This window comes from Oratosquilla oratoria, chromosome 19 (genome assembly GCF_046742065.1).
Source record: "Oratosquilla oratoria isolate Oo_2021 chromosome 19, ASM4674206v1, whole genome shotgun sequence".
NCBI lineage: Eukaryota > Metazoa > Arthropoda > Malacostraca > Stomatopoda > Squillidae > Oratosquilla > Oratosquilla oratoria.
Window position 1 is genome coordinate 17,380,576 of NC_134795.1, and position 21,320 is coordinate 17,401,895.

Genomic DNA, 21,320 nt, shown 5'->3' on the forward strand with positions numbered 1-21,320 from the left:
TAAAGCTTTCATTATACCATTTACGATAAACAAGTATGTGCCTCAACTCCAATAAAAGATAATTATATATATATGATGTAAATAAAGTGCCTATATCATGTGAATATTTCATATATATCTATAGACCTGTGTTTCGTTTGTAGTTGCTCCACCTTTTCTTTACAGGAACTCTGTTTCCCGCGCAAAGTAAAGCGAACACAGCGAACTGTGCTGGAGAAGAGACAAATATTGAGAAGCACACAAGTCGGATTTAATACTTCTCGCAATGGCCAATAAACCTAAAGATTACCAACAGGAGAAAGGTAAGCTTACTGTGTTTATGTAGAGTGATCGCAGAGAGTTAAAATGAAAAATTTAATGAACTTTCAATCATTGTCATGACAGACTTATTTTGTACCTTTAATTTGCAAGACAGACACTTGTTGACTACCCATTTAATAATACAATTTTATTGGGCTTATAAAGAAAGAAACCAGGATCCTTCATTAATATAGAAAATTATATTAGGATTTTTGGCAAAGACTGTTAAATCATAGATATTGGACCATTTGTTCAGCACCCGTCTTAAACTTTTGTAATGGTATGGTAAACATGATTATGATTGTAAAACGGTAGAATTGGTTTCTTGTATCTATTCGAAATTATGGTACTGCAGTAGATATATTAAAACACCAGCATCAGTAAGTCATTAATACATATGGGTGTCAGGGTACTGTATTGATTTAAGTTCAGCTTCGCCTTCTGAAGTATTATAATTACTGTAGAAATGCCATAAATTATAGTAGAGGATGTACTAAAGAAGGCTCTGAGCCTCTGTTAAGCCTGTGACTCTAGGCTATTCTGGTCCTTATTGTCATCATAGATCAGACAACGTCTGTGGTGGATTTTTTTTTCTGGTTTTTAGGATTAGGAAGACATCTATCAAATCTTAATCTCTCCACAGTGTTGTCATCATCCGATTATTCTGGCATTTTATTCCAGTTATTAAACATGCAAGTAAATGCTGTGTTGGAATGAACACCTAAAGTCTACTTACTTAGTTTACGGGTTGAGTCCCGATTTAATGGCAGCCTCAGGACTTTGGGAATGCCGTTAAACCCATTATTTTTAATTACCAGTATAGAAATACAGGTAATAAGAAGCAGTAAGAAAAGCTTAGGGGGGGAAATTTAACTGCACTTACATTGCTCAGTTGGCGTCTTCCGCTCCCAAAGTGAGGATTCTTAATACTGTATAAGATGATTGTTTACATGGAGAACTGGGATTGCAAGGCTGATGTCTTGACTGGCTTCAGGGCTGATGTCAGCAGGCTCTGTGGTGTCTGGGGTATGTGGTGCAATGGAACTGACTGGAGTATTGCTCATGACAGGCAGTGTCATGAGCAGAAGATGGCCCAGTGAGTGGCTCAATGCCTGGAGCAGATAAAGGGCCTGGTAAAGGCTAAACATTTAAAGCATTTTTGTCACACATTTTCTTAAAAAGGTCCTGGATCTTTGTTTGATTTAAGTATTCTGGCTTCTTAATTAAACAGGCCTGTGATGTTACACACCTGCATTATTTACTGTTCTGTGATGAAAGAGCGCTGCTCCAGAGCAGTGATTAATTGTTCCGTCTACTCAATGGTCCTGTCGAGGGAGATCTTCTCAGGAGTGGTCATTATTTTGCTAGTCATTGTCATCACTCTCCTCACATTGGAACTTGTCTGGTGTTGTAACCATTCTCACTTTTTCCGCCGAAGATAACTGGTGGGCACCAGGAGCATCATCATCTACATGAAACCACTCCTCCAGGTCTTGATGTTCAAGTTTCTGTGCCACTGAGCTGGTGTATACTTTGCCATACTCCATAATCTCTCCCATAGTCTGCTTTGCCTCGGACACATGGAAACCAGTGAATTCAGCATCAGTTTGTGTAAAGGAGCATTCCATAAACAACATCCTTGACCACAGCTTGTGCCAACAGTTCTGTAGTATTGGTTTCCCTATTTGCTTCAGAATTCTCCTATCTACTCTAGATAATAGCACAGTATTAACAGGTATAATCCTGGGGAAATTTCCCTAGATAACCTTGAAAATAGTTTACAATATTTCCCGGTGCAAGTCAGAATTTCCCTAACTTTATCTGACAGCATTGTGGTAAACGGCAACACTGTTATGATGTGGTGTCAGCGGTAAATACAAAGTTTGGTCACCCTTGCCTAGTGCTCACAGTTCAGTAACCTAATATGCCGCTAAATGCGGGAATGCCGTTAAACCTTATGCCTATTGCCCCAATAGTAATTTATGCTGCTAAACCTGGGATTCCGGTAAATACAGTGCCGTAAAATCGGGATTCTACCTGTAGGTAGTAGAATTTAGAGGGTCCTCCTCATAGCTGTGGTGGTCCACCACTACTTCCAGTATGAGGGTCTTCTTTTTGGAAATCAATCTGGTCTGGTATGGAGTTGGATGTTTCCCTGCAGTGAGCTGTATACCCAGGTACAGGAGGCTCATCTGGCAGTGTCTTCAAAAATTTGTCTTGATGTATCTTGAACTAAATGATAGGGCAGCTTGTGGTCTCTCTAACATGTTTTGGGAGTGTGTTGAAAATTCTAGGGCCATTGTAAGTAAAACTGGAGGCCAAAAGTGTCCTGATTCTTTCTGGAGCAGATGTATGTAGTAATTTCTTCTCCAACATTCTGCTGTTCTGTCTCTTGCAGAGACAATGTAGTTAGGTCAGGTACCTGTTTCTTCAGTATTTTCCACACATATATAGCCCGATATCTCTCTTGTTTCCTTTGTTGTGAATATAGGCCTAGATTTTTCAAGCGATCCCAATAATTCAGGCCTTGCATACCTGTGATTTGCCTGGTGAATTGAAGGTTCCTAAAAACCCATCCAGCCCTTTGATTTGATCTGTGCATATCAAGCCATGGGTTGTCTTCCCTTACTTAGAATATTCCTCATGTGAGAGATTTGTCAATTTACATCTGTACCCACTCCAGCAACATAGAGAGGTACATCATTATCTATACTTGGAAGATTTTAGAAAACAGGATCCCTAATGTCAACATCACAGAAAACACCCACCCAAGAAGAGGAAGGCTCTTATGTCAGGACCATCCCTGGGACACCCAAAAAATTAGGACCTTGACACAACACAGTTTCACCTACAATGGAACACGACTTTAATTGCATCCTGCCAAAACTCTGGAACATGGCCTCCACACCATTTACACTCAGTTATGTAACTAAGACCCATCACTACAGAACTTTGAACCAGTCTTGAAAAGTCCAATGCTGACATTCCTTGACAACAATAGGTTCTTCATACTTTCAATTGAAGTGATTTCTTGATAGGATCATACAAAAGAAGACTAAGAATGCATGTCCAAGCTAAGAATTTGTGGACCATGAGTGTCCAGAATTTTGCCATATATATACAATAAACACTAGACTCCTTCAGGAGATAGTTGGAATTGGGCCAATCTTAACATATTTTTCATGACCTTAGAGGGATCGAGGCTTTTTGGAGAGTGTAAACCTGAATATATTGGGCCTTTTGAAAGCCTTATTGAGAGTTGTATACATTTGAATATACAGTTATGAACATTAAAGTGAAAACACTTCAAAGCCAGTTGTTGAGTTAGAATTGGGGGAATTCATGTACAGGACTCCCTCACTAAATAGTTGTTGCACTCTCGGAAATCAGTTACATATCAGTGGTATAGTAAGCTAACTTGTGGGTGAAATAGGGGTCCATTTCTTCTTTCTCCTTGATATAACTTGATATAACCCACCAGCATTGCCTTATAATGAACAGCTCGTGAGTGTCACTTCCATTTATCAACTGTGACAGAATCTCGAAAATGGTCAATACAGACAAGGAGGTATTGGTTTCCAGTATGTGTAAGTGGTAACTCAAGAAGATCAACAGCGACTGTCAAATGGTTTAGAAGGGGTAGGGTAAGTTAGAATTGGAGCATGACCTCTGTGAATTGCTCAAAGATGACAAGCGTCATTGTGTACTTGTATATTCTTCCTCCTGGTTAACCAGAAGTAGTGTAATTGGGTTTGTGTTACGCATTTCTCCCTGCCAGGGTGTGTGGCAATGGGTGAATCATGTACAGGTTGTAAAACTTCTGGAATGAGGTCCATAGGGACTGCAAGCTGAAACACTGATCAGTTGGGTTCATGTTTGTTCATTAGTGTTATTTTGTGATACAGAATGTTGTCAACTAATGTGTAATAGTCGAGATGGAGAGGAAAATTGTGTCAGTTGTCTGCAGATTCGAGGAAGTATATGACACATTTCCAAAGAGGACTGATCTCTGTGCTGTGGCAATGCACGCTTGTGTAAGAGTTACTGAAATGGTATTCTGAGTGGTGGTCGCAATATGGTGACTGAAACTGTGTAATTAGGTTTACTTTTCCTTGAGCAAAATGAAAAGTTGGCATGAACAAGTGTGTGATAAGGAGCTAGTGGGCAAATTTTCCTGAAAGATTTTCTCCTTTGAAGAGGTGTAAGATTGGTTGATCTGTATATATGTGTACTTCATAACCAAGGGTGATCTCTTTGAAATGCTTGAGTGCATATATAGTTGCTAAAGCTTCTATGTGACTGAGTAATTTTGCTTGTGTTTGTTGAGCGTGCGACTCGCATAGGCAATTGGTCTGAGTTTTGTGCAATGGTGTTGCATGAGGACTGTACCAAGTCTTGTGTAGGACGCATCAGTGTCAATTTTGAAAGGAAGTTTATGGTTTGGGAAAGCAAGGGCAGGTGCTGTGGTTAAGTCTCTCTTGGTCAGGTGTCCAAATGAAGGATGTGTCCTTCGTAAGTAGTGTAGTTAATGGTGCTGTTATATTAGCACAACCTTGAATGTAAGGTCTATAAAATCCCGACAGACCAAGGAATAAACATATGTGTTCAACAGAAGTAGAGTGTGGAGAATCAATGGCTGCCTTGACCTTGTCCTGTGAGGTTAAAATTCCCTGTGAATTAAGGACATGCCCTAAAAAGCATATTTCTCTCTGGAGGAAGGAACACTTAAGCTTCAGTTTGAGGCCTGTTTTTGCTAGTCGTGAGAAGACTGTGTAGATGTTCACTAATGTATTTGGAAGCAATGATCATGTCATCAAGGTACATGAGCACCGAATGACCTATGATACTTGCAAGTACTGTGTGCATAAGTTGTGTGAATACTGAAGGAGCTGAAATGAGGACCAAGGCTAGTTGTTTGAAGTAATAATGACCTGTAGTAGGTGTGCTGAAGGCTGTCAGAGGCAGAGGCCTAGACTGGAGCAAAGGGAGTCTGGAAGTATCCCGACATACGGTCCATGGTTGTGAACACTACATTTTCACCGATGGAGTGGAAGATGTCTTGTAATACAGGGATGGGGTGTCTCTCTGGTATGGTTAGCTTATTTCTGAAGTACTACAGGGCAGAAGGAACCATTGTTTTTAGGGACAGCAAAGAGGGGGAAGTTCCATTCACTGATGGATGGTTCAATATTGTCTTGTATAGGGGTATCTACAAGCATGCATTTGCTGTGTGGTAATAGGTCTGTGGGAATGTAATGTGGTGTAGAGTTTTCACACTGGGGTGTGTGATGCTGAATAAGATTAGTGACTAAGGGGTTCACCTGGAGTAGCAATGGTATGTCTGAACTTAATGCAAAGTGCAAGCAAGTCTGCCTGTGCATTAGGGAAGCCTATGGGGTTTAAATGTGATGCATCAGTGGGTTCCTGTGCTGATGTTATGTCAGAAATTGTGGTACGAACTTGAGAAGTGGGGAATTTGTCATACATGAATTTGATGCTTGAAGGATATACTTCAAAATTGCAAGAGTTTGTATCAACTGTGAGATGGAGGGGTGCATTAGTGTCATTGGCAATTGAAATGCAAGTGTGACCTTTGACATAGAGCTGATGGGTGAAAGCAGGGAAATAAATTTTCTGGCATAAAGAGTACTTATGTGTATCTTTGTATATTCATGAGGGAACAGCATCTTTGGGATGATGAGCACTGCTTGAGTGTGTTGGAATGTAGATAACACGAGACTGGGGTGGATTTGTTGAATTCTTCTAAGAGGGGCAGGGTGTCCTCAGGCAATGAAAGATCAACAGTATTTACTGCATGTTTTGTCATGAGTTTTGCTGATTTGGACATGTGGGAGGAGTTAGTGTGTCTGTTCCATTGGAACGCAAATCCACAGCTGTCAGTAAGGTAGTAGAGTTAGAAATTTAGAAAAATGTTCGTATGGCAGCGCCATATGTGCTAGCAGCTGGTACATCCTCATGTGACAAAGCATAGTGAATTTGAATGGGGGGCTAGAATTAATTGATGTTAAATCATGTTCTGCCTGCTTGGCCACATTAATATGGTTTACTTTTTGAGGTTGAAGATGGCAAATGCAGGGATGAAATAATTTGCATAAATGATGCCATTTTGAGCAGGGTAAATGATTATGTTTTTGCTTCATCAATGTTAAGCGCTTACTATGAGGATAGCAGGGAAGTAGACATCAGCTACATAGTAACTGGAATGGAGGGGCACTCATCTTTGAAACTAATGTCTAGGGAGAATTTACCAAGTGCTAGGGAATGGTATGCCATCTATATTGCTAAGGTTGATGTTGGGGGGGGTTCCAAAATGGTAACGAGTTTTGTTTCAGTGCAGAATTTGGAAACTGTCCTGATATGTTTACTGAGGTACCTGTGCCATGAAGGATTGTCACTTTGGTCTTGCTAGATGTAGCATTGAAAGTTAATGGGAAGATACATCTGGGATACCCAGGTTATGTACCAGTAGAGTTGATGATTGAATATCTGGGTATTGAGTAAATGTCCTTGGTGTGCACTGAGTCTTTGTATTCTGTAGTCACAAAGATGTGTTACGTGAATGCCTAGCAGGTGAGCGATCTGAGGATTTTTGTCTGTGTTGTCTCCGTGCTAGCAGTGCTTGGTAACGATCACTCGTGTGAGAACATACCATGATGATTGCAGTGTCAGTTTGGTTGTGAGGGGTATCTATGGTAACAAATGTTAACAAGGTGCCCTGGTCTGTTGCAGTATACACAAAATATTTGAGTTCTTGAAGGAGAGCATTGGGATGAGTGATATTGCGTGCAATATGTATGTCTTGATCTTGTGTTATGTGAGGGGGACTGGGTGGGTGGGTGTGAGGGGTACTGATTGGTTGTGCATCTTGAGTGATAGCTTCATAGTAGGATGTTGGATGAAGAGGGATATGCTTGTACGATGGAGTGAAGCAATGTAGCAGTGCTTCACAGTGATGCTGGTTGATGCACAGCTTTGTAGTAGGATGCTGGATGATGCAGCTAAGGGGTTGCCTTGTATTGATGCTTGGCAATGCATGAATATGTTGCTGGATTTCTGCAAATATAGTGAAGTTGGGAAAGGCTATGTTCAACTGGAGCCACTGTTGTGGAGTTGTTGCTTTGGAGGAATGGTAGAGTTGTTGCTTGGGATCCCACTGCTGCCATCAGAGTGTAGATTTGTAGTTCATATCCACATTTGTTTAGTTTAGTTTTGAAGAGGCAAAGTCTAAGCTGCCTATCTTTAATGTTCCAATGTTTTCTGGTTTAAATAAAATGTAACCTGAAGAAGCCTCAGGGGGGGTTGCCAGATTCTACATACATATGCATATACAAGTATACAAGGGTTACCATGTTTACATTTGGGTACAAATATGAAAAAAAGGTTTGTCATGGTTGGGTGATGATTACTGGTGCCATTTGTATTGTAATCAGGGAGCACAAAGGTAACTTTGAACAGGTGGTTCTTGGGTGTCTGGAAAGCCCAGTCCTTGGGTCAGTAGGAACAATGGAACGTCCCTTGGCGTCAGATCACGAGGAACAATAGAGGATCCCTTGAGTTGGCTAGAAGACAGAGTACTGCTCGCACACATAGTTATGGCTATTTTCCCCTTGCAAGGGAGGTAGCCAAAATAACAAAAGCATAAATCTATTCCCACCCATTCCATTCCCACATACTCCACTCCCATTCACCTTCTCCCTCCCTCTTATCTTGGCTCCTGTATGACAGGTCATCCCAGCATCTCGCCAACAACCCTGGGTCAAAAGCAGTGTAGCAAGACACAGCAAGTCTGTGTAACTTAATCAGTGACCCACCTCTCTGTCCCCTCATGCTGAAAAAGAGAAGTTGGGGAGAAATCCCTTCAGGCAGCATCAAAATATCATTCACATGTACTCCCTCACCTTATCCCCCCCCTCACTCCTATGCATCACAGCATTGTCCATGCAGAATAATTTTTCATTCACCCCTATCTTTTGTCTTCTCCCTTCCTCAATAGACACTCACCTCTTTCCCAATGCCCCTTTTACCCCATCCATCCACCTCATCCTTGGTCACCCCCTCATGTTCACTCCTTCCACCTCAACCTTCCACACCTTTCACTACCTTCACTCATTTTTTCTATATGCCCAAACCAACCCAATACTCTCTCATTAACCCTCTCAACTCCCTTTTCACCTTGTGCTCTCATCCTCACCTTGTTTCTCACTCTATCCAGCCTAGTAACCCCTATCATACTTCTCAAGCACCTGATCTCAAACTCCCCTCTTCCTCTCTTATGTTCCATGTTTCTGCCCCTTACAGTGCTGTTGGCACTATCACTCCATACAATCTCCTTTTATCATCCATCCCCAAATGTCTGTTTCTTGTTACACTTTTCAATCCTCCAAGGCATTTACTTGCTTCTCTCAATCTACATTCTACCTCCACTCCTCCCTTTCCTGCCACATTTGCACCCAAGTATATAAAACTATCCACTTTCTCCAGTCTCTCCCCTAATACTTCCAATTTGCTGCCACATTCTTCCCATATACATCTCATCACCTAACTTATACTCACATTTATCTTCAACTTCCTTCTTTCACACACCTTCCCAAACTGTCACTAACTTCCATAATCCATCCTCTGATCCTGCCACAAGTGCAGTGTCATCAGCAAACAACAACTGGCTTATCTCCCACTTTTCTCCATTTTCTTAACCCTCTCCAATCCTTGGCCCATTACCCTTGTGTTTACCTCTTGCACCACCCAATCCATGTATAAATTGAACAGCCAAGGTGACATAATACATCCCTGACAAAGTCCCACCTTTACCTCAAACCACTAACTCACTCCATTTTGGATTCTAAATCAGGATCTACTACTCTTGTAAAACTCTTGACTGCTCTTAACAGTTTTCCTCTTATTTCATGTATATATCTGTAATACCACTCACAGTGCCTTTCTGTCTAGCCTGTCATAAACCTTTTCCAAATCCATAAAGTCGCAAAAAACATCCTTACCTATTCCTAAAGCTTTCTCACATATCTGTCTTACCACAAAAATCTGATCCATGCAACCCCTACCTGTCCTACACCCACACCGTTCCTCACCAATTACTTCCTCTGTTTCTCCCAATCCTTTCAATCAAAACCCTCCCATAAGCCTTCCCAAGTATAGGCAACAAACTGATCCCTCTGAAACTACTACACTCACACTTGTCCCTTGTACTGTATATATATACTTATATTTTTTGTTTACTTATTTTATATTTTTTTTCCAGAGGCTATCAAGACATTCTTGGCAGAGTTTCACGAAGTGGGTGATGATGGCCGCAAAAAGTTTAAGTATGCTGCCCAGCTTACTAAACTTGCACACAGGGAGCAGGTTGAGTTCACTGTCGACATAAGTGATGTGGGTAAGTTTCAGATCATAGGAACCAAGACCTGCCTGTGATGGTCGTGCATAATGCGACAGCAGACCTGCCCATTTTCAGAATCTCTCAACTCCATGCCACCTTCAGGATGTGCAAACCTGAGGGGCTGATACTTGGTGTCCAGAGTAGGTCACAGATTTCTATCATCTTCAACTGTACTTCTCATACCTTATCGCACATGGAATGCTGATAAACAGTGACTGCTCTCCTCGTCTTGTTGCTTTTACCCAGACCTAGAAAAAAATCCTTCACCAATACAACATAGATATCAGTGAATAGATTTGAAGACCGATGACGACATGGGTAGATGAAGAATCAGCAGAGATGTGTTAGAACACTTATTGATTCGACATTTTTACCAATGAGGTCATCCTCAGAAAGCTTTCTGAAGACTTCTGGTTGAAAAATCAAAGCAATAAAAGTGTTCCAATACATCCCCACTGACTCTTCATTTACCTACATCCTCATAGTTATCAGTCCAAAGTTTTTTCTCAGATGTGTGGGAAGGCTCAAATGCTGTGGGGGCTGCAAGTTTCCTGTCAATGAAACTTAACACATCAATCATTATTACATACATACATATACCAAGGCTTTTTCCCCCTTTCAAGGGAGGTAGCCAAAATGGGAAAGGCATAAAAACACTCCCACCCATTTCAGCCCTAAATACACTCCACACCCCTCCCACCCTCCCTCTCATCTGAGCACATACATAACATACAAATACCAAAGGCTTTTTCCCCCTTACACAGGGGGTAGCCAAAAAGAAAAGAGCATAGAAATCACTCCCACCCATTTCATTTCCCATATATTCCACTCCCCACCACCCTCCTCCCTCCCTCCTATCTTGGCACCTCCTGGATGACGGGTCATCCCTGCATCCTGTCCATTGCCCTGGGTCAGAAGCAGTGTCGCAAGACACAGCACATCCATAGCAAGGCCGCTTCATAAATTCTGTGCCCCCCACCTGACAGGAGCATGTAGCAATATTTTTTGTATATTTGAAATATATTAAAGTAAATGTTCTGTGCATCATTATTAACTATTATTGTTAATTTCTTTGATAGAGACATATGATCCAGACATGGCTGAAGCAATGGTACAAAATGCTCGTCGATATGTAAACTTATTCTCCGAGGCTGTTTATGAAATGCTTCCTGATTACAAGGAAAAAGAGGTAAGATTGTTGTGTTATCCACAGAATTGAATTGTCAGAATATAGTCCATACTGCAACATATGAGCTTTATATTTGGGATTGCAGACAGTCGCAAGGGATGCCCTGGATGTGTACATTGAGCATCGCTTGATGATGGAGCAGCGCCTGCATCAAACAGGGGAAAATCGTGATCCTCGCAATAGATACCCACCAGAATTGATCCGAAGATAGTGAGTCTTAGAAGGGGTTCTGTTCAGTGAAATAGTGTAGCAACAGCCAGAAAACATGCCGTTTTCTTTTTCTCGTTGTACTTTTCCCTCCTCCTCCATTACTGTATTATGCTCTCATTGCAAAACAAAATATGTCTGTCTTTCACTTCAGGATGAGAGGTCTTGAACATTTCATTCCTTACATATGAGGTCTGTTAAGAAAAAAAAATATGCGGACTGTTTGAACTGCACGGCTCCAGTTGGTTCCAGGGGAATCCTCTTGGTTCGCACAGATCAGCTGATTACGACACAATTTCCCAATTGCAGATATCTTTATTTGTGTATTAACTACATAGTTTTTAGTGAAGTGGTTTTTTTTTTTTTTTTTTCGGATTTCAGAATGAATGACGTGAAGGAGCAATGACTTACTGTGCAATTTTGTGTTAAACTTGGAAAATCTGCAACTGACACTTTTGCTATGCTTAACACTTTACGGTGTCCGTGTATTTTTTTAACAGACCTCGTATATAGGCTCACCCTCTCTGCTTGCTTCTATTGTCAAGTTGCCTCGTACATTGTCATTGGTGCAATTACCCTATTGTATAGGCCTATCTTCTGGCTCCATTTCCACCCCCACTCTTCTCCTCACCTCTTCATTTCTCACTTTTTCCATCCTCTTGACTACATATATTTTATTTTATTTAGTTATTTTATTGTTATTATTTTTAATTGGTTATGTGAATAAACTCTTGTTATATATCTTAAGATTACCCTTAAAGGTGTGGCTCAAGCCACAGTGGCCACCCTTTCTGCTGCATTAAGTAGTTTGAAAAGTAACATTGTTATCTCTTTTACAGTGAAGTGTACTTCAAGGCTCCATCCTCTAGTAAATTCTTGGCCATTCGAAATGTGAAAGCATTTCATATTGGCAAACTGGTGCAAGTGAAAGGCATTGTTACTCGTTGCACTGAAGTGAAGCCCATGATGCAGGTGGCCACGTACACATGTGATCAGTGTGGTGCTGAAACTTACCAGCCTGTGAGTAGTGAAGCTGTATGATTGTAATTCTCTCTCTCTCTCTCTCTCTCTCTCTTTCTTCCCTCCCTCCCTCCAGGGGGAACATGTTGAAATTGTGGCTGGTTTCCTGATGTCTATGTTGCTTGCAAGAGAGAAATGGGGCTACATGTGGATGAATGGACTTGCTAATTGTAGTTATTGTGAAAATTTCATGTTTTTGCTATATTAATCTTCTTTGTTTTCAAGCTCAGTGACAAAGATTTACTTTGGTAAGCTGGAACTATGAGTGACACAGAACATGTTGTCTACATTCCCTCAGAAATCCTCCGCAACATTGCCTATGGCTGATTACCATGAATCTAAGAGGCACCCAGTAGATTAGATAGTCAACACAATAACAACTTTACTTCAGTAAGCTGGAACTATGGGTAACACAAAACTAATTGTCAATATCCCCTCAGATTCCTCAGGAACACTTTATATTTGATTACCATGAATCTAAGAGGCACCCATCAGATTAAACAGTCAAGTTTTCACTTCTGATAAACATGTTCACCAGATGAAAGACTTCACAGTAAATGCAATCAAGAATCAGGATTTGGACAGCAGACAGAGATACTGTACTTAACTCTATACAAGCAACTCAGAACATCTACATTTGAGTGTGCATTCCCTAGATGGTCAACAGTTAAGAGATGTTACATGTAAATGACCATGTGTATGGAGAGAATGTGTATATGCCTTGACTTGGCTACCCCCTATATAAGGGGGAAGAAATCCTTGGTATATAGATACAAAATTCTATTTGTAAGTAATACCGAGATCAGCCTATTGAGATCACATGTTACTTTGGTTTTCTCTTCAGATTGCGTCCTCGAGCTTTATGCCTCAACTCTTGTGCCCAGGTGAAGATTGCAGAGTCAACAAGTCGGGAGGTCGGTTGTATCTGCAGACCAGAGGATCAAAATTCGTCAAATTCCAGGAAATTAAAATCCAAGAACATTCTGATCAAGTAAGTGTGTCTGTTTTGTTTAGAACTTGATGTGTGATCTAGAGTGGATTTGTATTAAGAAGATGGGGAAGGTATTTTGGGGAGTTGTTAAATTTTGAGGAAGATATGGAGGCTTTGATTGTGCTGTTGTGAGGTCAGAACTGTGGTGATAGAGGAGAATGGTGGAGTTATAGGAAAAGAAGAGGTGCATGGAGCATTGAAAGAGATGAAATCTTTTCATGAAAGTAGCAGTTGCCAACAAGACTCCTCTTCCTTCCCCCCCTCACTTCTTTTCTCTCCCCATTCCCTCCTTTCCCCTTATTTAATCTCAAGAATATGTATCTCAACTTGAAAAAGCTGTAATAAGCGAAACGTACAAATAAAGGCTCCGTCCTCATAAGATGTTTAACTCGTCAGATGAAATCTAGTAAGGCTATATTTGTCCTGTGGAGTTGTCATAGTGGAATGGCTTATGAGATAATATTTTAAGGAAGGACATGTACCGGTGAACTGGAGGAGTTGTATGTATTGTTTTTACCCTACAAATGTGGGTGGGGTAGTATGAGATGAGATGTCATATGAGCAGAGATTGTCAAAGCAGGAACAAAGAAGAGAAAGGTGACCTATTGGCCATCTATAGAATCATGAGAGACATGGAAGTCCTAGAGAAGATTTACTAAATTGGGATAAGAGAAATACAAGGAGACATGAAAAGAAACTCGTAAAGGACAGTTATAGAAAGGACCTCAAAAAGAACAGCTTTCCAGTGGTGGAACTTATTGGAGGAAACAATAGTGTGTGCAAACACTGCAAGATACAAAGATGTAACCACAAGCATAGCTCCTCTTCCTGTGAGATACAACTAGGTAAATGCACACACAGGGGATCAAAGAAGGAAAAGGTCATAGAAGTGGTAAATAATAGGTGCAAGGGGACAGTATAAAGGAGGGACAGTAGTAGTTCTAAAGTATCTCATCATCCCATTGAGTAGAAATTTTATGAATGATGTAAGGCACTGGTCTGTAGGGCTACCACAAAAAGCTCCTAAAGTATTGGCTTCATGTCAACATGCAGTCAGTACTCAGTATAAAGAGGGAGATTTGAAATGTATTATGATTGGGGAATTTAATACAGGATCCCATAAGTGTAGTGCCTTTCCTGCAGCAATTAGATAAATCTATTGATCCATCTACATACCAAAAGGCATCCTCTCCCTTATAAGGGAGGTAGTTGACTACCCATCCATCACCCATAAATGCATGTCCATAGTATATTCAGAATGAAAGACATGAAGGGGAACAACTATGTTATTGGGGTCAGATATGTAAGAAAATGGAGGTCCTCAGGAGTATGGAGACCTTTAATTTCAAGAACTCTTTTTTTATATATATATATATATATATATATAGCATAGCAATGAAACTCTGTAAATGAATTATGAACCAACTGGGTCTGATTATTGGATATATTGTAGCATTATGGTAATAGTGTAGTACCTGATTATCTGATTTTATTTTCTTAGGTTCCTGTCGGAAATATCCCTCGGTCTCTCACGATCATGTGTCGTGGAGAGCAGACACGCCTTTGCCAGCCTGGTGATCATGTTAGCATCACTGGTGTATTTTTACCATTGCTTCGTCAGGGCTTCAGGGCCATGACTCAAGGGTTGTTATCGGATACTTTCCTTGAAGCTCATGTAAGTTTTATTACTTATTTTTTACATTTATATTGTTGATTGCTTTAGTTAGAACTGAATTATCCATTGTCAAATAACAGTGACTTGAAATTTTACATTTATATTATTGATTGCTTTAGTAAGAACTGAATTATCCATTGGCAAATAACAGTGACTTGAAATGATTAATTATGTGAATATGTGCTCTAGTTATTCATTTGTATGCCCTGGTAGAATTTGAATGAATCTTCAATATCATCCAACCTTTTTTTTCTCGTACAGAGGATTGTCAAGATGAACAAAACTGAAGATGATGAGTTGGGAGTTGAAGAATTAACAGAAGATGAAATCAAACAAATTGCAGAGGAGGATTTCTATGATAAGCTTGCAACTTCCATTGCCCCTGAGATTTATGGACATGAAGATGTCAAGAAAGCATTGCTGCTCCTGCTAGTTGGGGGTGTAGACCGAAACCCAAATGGCATGAAGATCCGTGGAAGCATCAATATCTGTCTTATGGGTGATCCAGGTGTGGCCAAGTCTCAGTTGCTTTCTTATATAGATCGGTTAGCTCCACGTAGCCAGTACACCACAGGTCGTGGTTCCAGCGGTGTTGGTCTAACAGCTGCTGTGATGAAGGATCCTCTGACAGGAGAAATGACCCTGGAAGGTGGTGCCCTGGTCTTGGCTGATGAAGGAATTTGTTGCATTGACGAATTTGATAAAATGGCAGATTCAGACAGGACAGCTATTCATGAAGTTATGGAACAGCAAACCATTTCCATTGCTAAGGTAACTTGTTCTTGTTCTTCTTTTAAGATTTTTTTTTTGGAAATGTGTGTGAAAGAAAATACAGTTTAATATGTTGTTAACATATGTGAATAATATTGGGCTTCCGCATATAATTGCAGGCTGGCATCATGACAAGTCTTAATGCAAGAGTAAGCATCCTAGCCGCTGCCAATCCAGCCTATGGTCGTTATAATCCCAAAAAATCGGTTGAGCAGAACATCCAGCTTCCAGCAGCACTTCTTTCTCGTTTTGACTTATTATGGCTCATTCAAGATAGACCAGACAGAGAGAATGATTTGAGGTAATGGAAGTGTTTTTGCATATTTTAATTTGTTAGTGGAGGGCAGTGGACAGGATGCAGGGATGGCCCGTCATCCAGGAGGTGTCAAGATAAGAGGGAGGGAGAAGGGTGGAGGGGAGTGGAGTATATATGAAATGGAATGGGTTGGAGTAGTTTCTATGCCTTTTTCTTTCTGGCTACCCCCTGTGTAAGGGGGAAAAGCTTTTGATATATGTATGTATGTAATTTGTTAGTTTGAATTTAAAAGGCAAAACAGATGGATAGAGGGTGAGTGCATGGGCTTACCTTCTTTGTAAAGGGGGAAAGAATCTTTTGGTGTATGGATCTAGCCTTGTTGAGAGAGGTTGGTGTGGGCGGAAGAAGGAAATGCGGGAGTCTGAATCTGAGTTTATTACTGACTAGTTTGGCAGATAAGGTTTCTTGAAGGAATAATGTACAGGATGAGTGACGGGATTTTCGTACCCGAGGACCCCTCCCAGTGGATGATGCTTTCCCATTACCAACATTGTAAGGGCCAAAGAGCTGTTCATTACAACAGAAAATAGAATTAGAATGATAATATTAACTTTAAAATACATATAGAACGAACAAGTATTTAGTGGTAGGCTAAAGTAATTGATGGGCGAATAGAAAGATGTAAGAAATAAACCAGTATATATTTCTGGATGGCTGCAATTGTGCCAGTATAATAAGCAAAGTATTTTGTGACTGAGTTTGGCAGTATGTACGTACGTACATACATATTACAAAGGCTTTTTTCCCCCAACACAGGGGTTAGCCAAAAAGAAAAAGGCATAGAAACCACTCCCACCCATTTCATTTCCTATATATTCCACTCCCCTCCACCCTCCCTCTTATCTTGGCACCTCCTGGATGACAGGTCATCCCTGCATCCTGTCCATAGCCCTGGGTTAGAAGCAGTGTCCCAAGACACAGCACATCCACAGCAAGGCTGCTTCATAAATTCGGCGACCTCCCCCCCTCTCCGTGCCCCCATACAGAAAAGGAGAAGACAGGGAGAAATCCCTTCAGGCTGCGTCAAATTTTTTTCTCATACATACTTCCTCACCCCCCATCCCCTACCCACTCCCCCTCATGCATCACAGCATCATCTATACACAACCCCTCTCCATTCACCCCTATCTTCTGTCCTCTCCCATCCTTCCTCCACAGACATTCCTCTCTTTTGTAATGCATATATACCATATTGACCTCAAACCATCCACTCTCCATTTCTGACCCTCACAGATGCTTTAGTCGTGTAAAAACTCTTGATCACAATCATTGTCTTCAAGGAATTTGTAGTTTTATTGTGCAATTCTTCATAATTATTGTATATTTCAGGTTGGCTCAGCACATAACTTACGTTCATCAACACTGTGCTCAACCTGCAACCCAATTCAAACCTTTGGATATGAAGGTGATGAGGAGATACATTGCATTGTGCAAGAAGAAGGTAAGTAGATTTGAGAGTTCATGTGAATATTTTTACTACAATAAAGTTTAACATTTGTGACAGTGTATTTTTCCTTCCAGGTTCCTTCTATCCCAGAAGGTCTGACTGATTACATTGTGTCTGCGTATGTTGAAATGCGGAAAGAAGCCCGCAATAACAAAGATATGACATTCACTTCAGCAAGAACACTCCTGGCAGTTTTACGGTTGTCAACCGCCTTGGCAAGGCTAAGGCTGGTAGATCAGGTAATGTGGTAATTGTTTTAGTTTGAAAAAATCTCTGTATCAAATGGCTGATGTTGGGTAACTCCACAAAGTAGTCCAACAAGAGGGATGTCAGAGTTCTTCCCATCTATCTTCAAATCTTGTCATTTTCTTTACATCTGTTTGGAGGTTTAGACCCAAAGGGCTAACATTGTCTTTGGACTGGGCTCAAGATATCTTTTTATCTAGTTCATCTATTTCCTCCATTTTTTAAACAAGATCAAACAACTAGTAATAAACTTTTGAATGGGTGCATTGTGAGTTACAGGTGTAAAAAAAAATTGGGGTGACTGGCCATGAGTTAAAAAAAAAAAAAATTGACTTCATAAGGATTTAAACTTTTTCATTTTAGGTGGAGAAGGAAGATGTAAATGAGGCAATGAGGTTGATGGAAATGAGCAAAGATTCACTCAACCACACTGATGAAAGAACAGGAAGGTAAGATATATATGACATGGTTGCACTTATTTTCGGTTTGGGGATTTGAAAATAGCAGCGAGTGAGAAGAATGTTTCCAGGAGAGGGGTGCACAAAGTTTGAATAGTGATGTACTTTGAGGTTCACCAAATGGAAACCAAGCCCCACAGTAGTTTATAGTCTTTGTAGATCTGTGGGAAGAAATGTTGAACCATTTCCTGTTGTAGTAGTGTATTTATTTAGCTGTGTGGATAGTCAGAATGCCTGCTATGACCCTTCCTGCTAGCCACTGCTTCCACATCTCCATCCCAGTTCTTCAACTCACATCTCAGTCATCCACGCTCTCTAGCTCCCACACCCACTAATAGTACACAGAATCAGCTGTCCATTGCACTTTACTGCAGTTACATCCTTCAAAAAATTCTGAAATGACACATACATATACCAAAGGCTTTTTCCCCCGTACACAGGGGGTAGCCAAAAAGAAAAAGGCATAGAAATCACTCCCACCCATTTCATTTCCCATATATTCCACTCCACTCCACGAAAACTGAAATGACAAAGATAAAAAATATCAACTTTATCCCAAACACCCTGTATGTATATATATATATATATATTAATCATGAAGAACCCAGTCGGAATAAAAGGAAACTTTAGAAGAATGTGTAACTTCTATATTTCGGCTAATAGCTATGGCCAAAATATAGAAGTTACACATTCTTCTAAAGTTTCCTTTTATTCCGACTGTGGATTCTTCGTGATTATTATATACAAATGTGCAAAAACCTTTTTTGTCTAAGTGATATATATATATAATCAAGATGCCAATGGCATCCTCATGTACCCGCTCACACCTCATGAAGCATACATAGGCTTCATCATGTGTCATGAAGTGGTTAACTGCTTTTCTCTGATCCCATATATCTGCAAAACCTCCCACAATGCCATCCTGTCCACCCTGTCATAAGCTTTTTCATGTATGTTTTACCACAAAAAATATAGTCCATACAGCCCCAACATTTCCTAAACCCACACTGTTACCCACTAATTACTCCCTCTGTTCCTCTTTTAATCCTGTTAATCAAATCTCTTCCATAAGGCTTCGCAACTACACTCGGCAAACTGATTCCTCAGAAACTACTACTCACATTTGTCCCCTTTTCTCTTGTAAAGTGGAACTATCCAGGCAGTCCAGCACTACCCTCCCTTAGACACATTAAACAACCTCACCAGCCAGTCCACCATCACTGTACCTTCCTTCTTCAGACACACTGCATGACACTATTTTAAAAACTGCTTTCTCACCTCATCTTTCCTTATTTCTCCTCCATTTTCCTTATCCATCACTTTCGTTTATATAGTGCCTCCCATTGCAACCACCATTCCCTCCCTATTCTCCACATTTGTCAACTCCCTAAAATACTGTCCATCTCTCCATCTGCACCGTTTACCTTGTATAATTTTTCCTGTAACAGTTGACACTTCCTTTTTCACTTTCAGGATTCACTGTTTTTTCATATCATTAGTATGTTAGTATGCGTGTGAGACAAAATTTTTGTTTTACTTGTTATGTTTTGCAGTACAATTTGTTTTATTATTGTCATTTATTTTATGCATTTGTTTCATCTCCAGGGCTCAGAGTGTTACAGACAGAATCTTTACTTTAATCCGAGAAATGGCTGGAGATGCCCGTGTTGTCAAATTAGGGGAGGTTCACGAGAGGTGTACAAGCAAGGGATACAAACCAGATCAGGTATTTAAAAGATGTTTTGTTATTTGTACATGTTCTAGAGAAATTTTGAATAGAATGACAATATTGATGTGGTTTCCAGTAATCTGAATAGCCCAGATGTATATACATTTCTAAATCTTGTTTTCAAAATTTCAGGTTAATGAATGTGTTGAAGAGTATGAAGAGCTGAATGTCTGGCAGCTGAATCAGACTCGTACAAGATTGACTTTTGTGTGATATCTTGCGGAACAGTCTGGCCTGTTTCTATGTAATTCTGTAATTGTTAGAGGAGTTAAAATTATTTTAACATGGATACTTTACGTCCTGAGATTTTAAGGATTTGTAGTTCTTATTTAGCTAAATAGATATACAAAAGACTGTGTAGTATCTTTATCCAGAATTTGCAAACTTGTATTGAAGTTTTTAATGGGGCATGAATTGGGTTTTAATGTGTGAATTGGGTATTTACTTTGACTTGGCTACCCCTCCATAAGGCAGAAAGTGCCTTTAGTGTGTATATGTATATAGAGAAAAGAGAAGTAAAGCAAAAGGTAAAGGAGGCAAAGAGGAGAGCAGATGTGAAATGGGGTAGGAGTATGACAGAAAATTTTGAAAGTAATAAAAAGATGTTTTGGAAAGAAATAAAGAGAGGAAGAGGAGGCGAATCAAGTAGAGAAGAAAAGGTAAAAGGTACAGATAGAGAGATGATAATGGAAGAGATGGCAGTAAGGGGAAGATGGGCAGAATATTTTAGGGAGTTGCTAAATGTGAAGGAGGATAGGGAAGGAAAGATAGCTGCAGTGGGAAATGAGAGTGATGAGTGAGGAAAATGGAGGAGAAATAAGGAAGGATGAGGTGAAGGCAGTTGTAAAGATGATGAAAGCAGGTAAGGCACCTGGTCTGGATGGATGCCATGCAGAATGTTTGAAAAAGGGAGGTTCAGTGATGGTGGACTGGTTGGTGAGGTTATTTAATGTTTGCTGGAGAGAGGGTAGAGTACCGGAGGACTGGAGTAGTGCCTGTATAGTTCCTCTTTACAAGGGAAAAGGGGACAAGTGTGAATGTAGTAGTTTCAGAGGGATTAGCCTGTTAAGTGTAGTAGGGAAGGCTTATGGGAGGATCTTAATTGAGAGGATTAGGAGAGGAACAGAAGGAGTAATTGGTGAGGAACAGTGTGGATTTAGGACAGGTAGAGGTTGTGTAGATCAGATCTTTGTGGTAAGACAGATATGTGAGAAAGCTATAGGAAAGGGGAAGGATGTTTTTTGGGCTTCTATGGATCTGGAAAAGGCTTATGATAGGGTAGACAGAAAGGCACTGTGGGAGGTTATGCAGATTTATGGGATAGGAGGAAAGCTTCTAGGAGCTGTCAAGAGTTTTTATGAGAGTAGTAGAGCTTGTGTCAGGATTAGAAATGGAGAGAGTGAGTGGTTTGAGGTAAAGGTGGGACTTCGTCAAGGATGCGTTATGTCGCCCTGGCTGTTCAACTTATACATGGATGGGGTGGTGCGAGAGGTGAATGCTAGGGTAGTGGGTCAGGGATTGGAGATGGTTAAAGAAAATGGAGAAAAGTGGGAGGT

The 21,320-nt window shown here is 40.4% G+C and overlaps 1 protein-coding gene across 1 annotated transcript; it reads left to right on the forward strand.

Annotated features, from left to right (window-relative positions):
- Positions 1 to 149: 149 nt before the first annotated feature.
- Mcm7 (minichromosome maintenance 7) lies at positions 150 to 20,118 on the forward strand. Its single transcript, XM_076202668.1, has 14 exons — positions 150 to 302; positions 9,578 to 9,712; positions 10,795 to 10,904; positions 10,990 to 11,114; positions 11,951 to 12,131; positions 12,976 to 13,122; positions 14,624 to 14,797; positions 15,059 to 15,568; positions 15,688 to 15,869; positions 17,214 to 17,325; positions 17,406 to 17,570; positions 17,941 to 18,026; positions 19,641 to 19,761; positions 19,897 to 20,118. Exons 1-14 carry the CDS (start codon positions 266 to 268, stop codon positions 19,975 to 19,977), a joined length of 2,166 nt encoding a protein of 721 aa, XP_076058783.1. The 5' UTR covers positions 150 to 265; the 3' UTR covers positions 19,978 to 20,118.
- Positions 20,119 to 21,320: the final 1,202 nt, after the last annotated feature.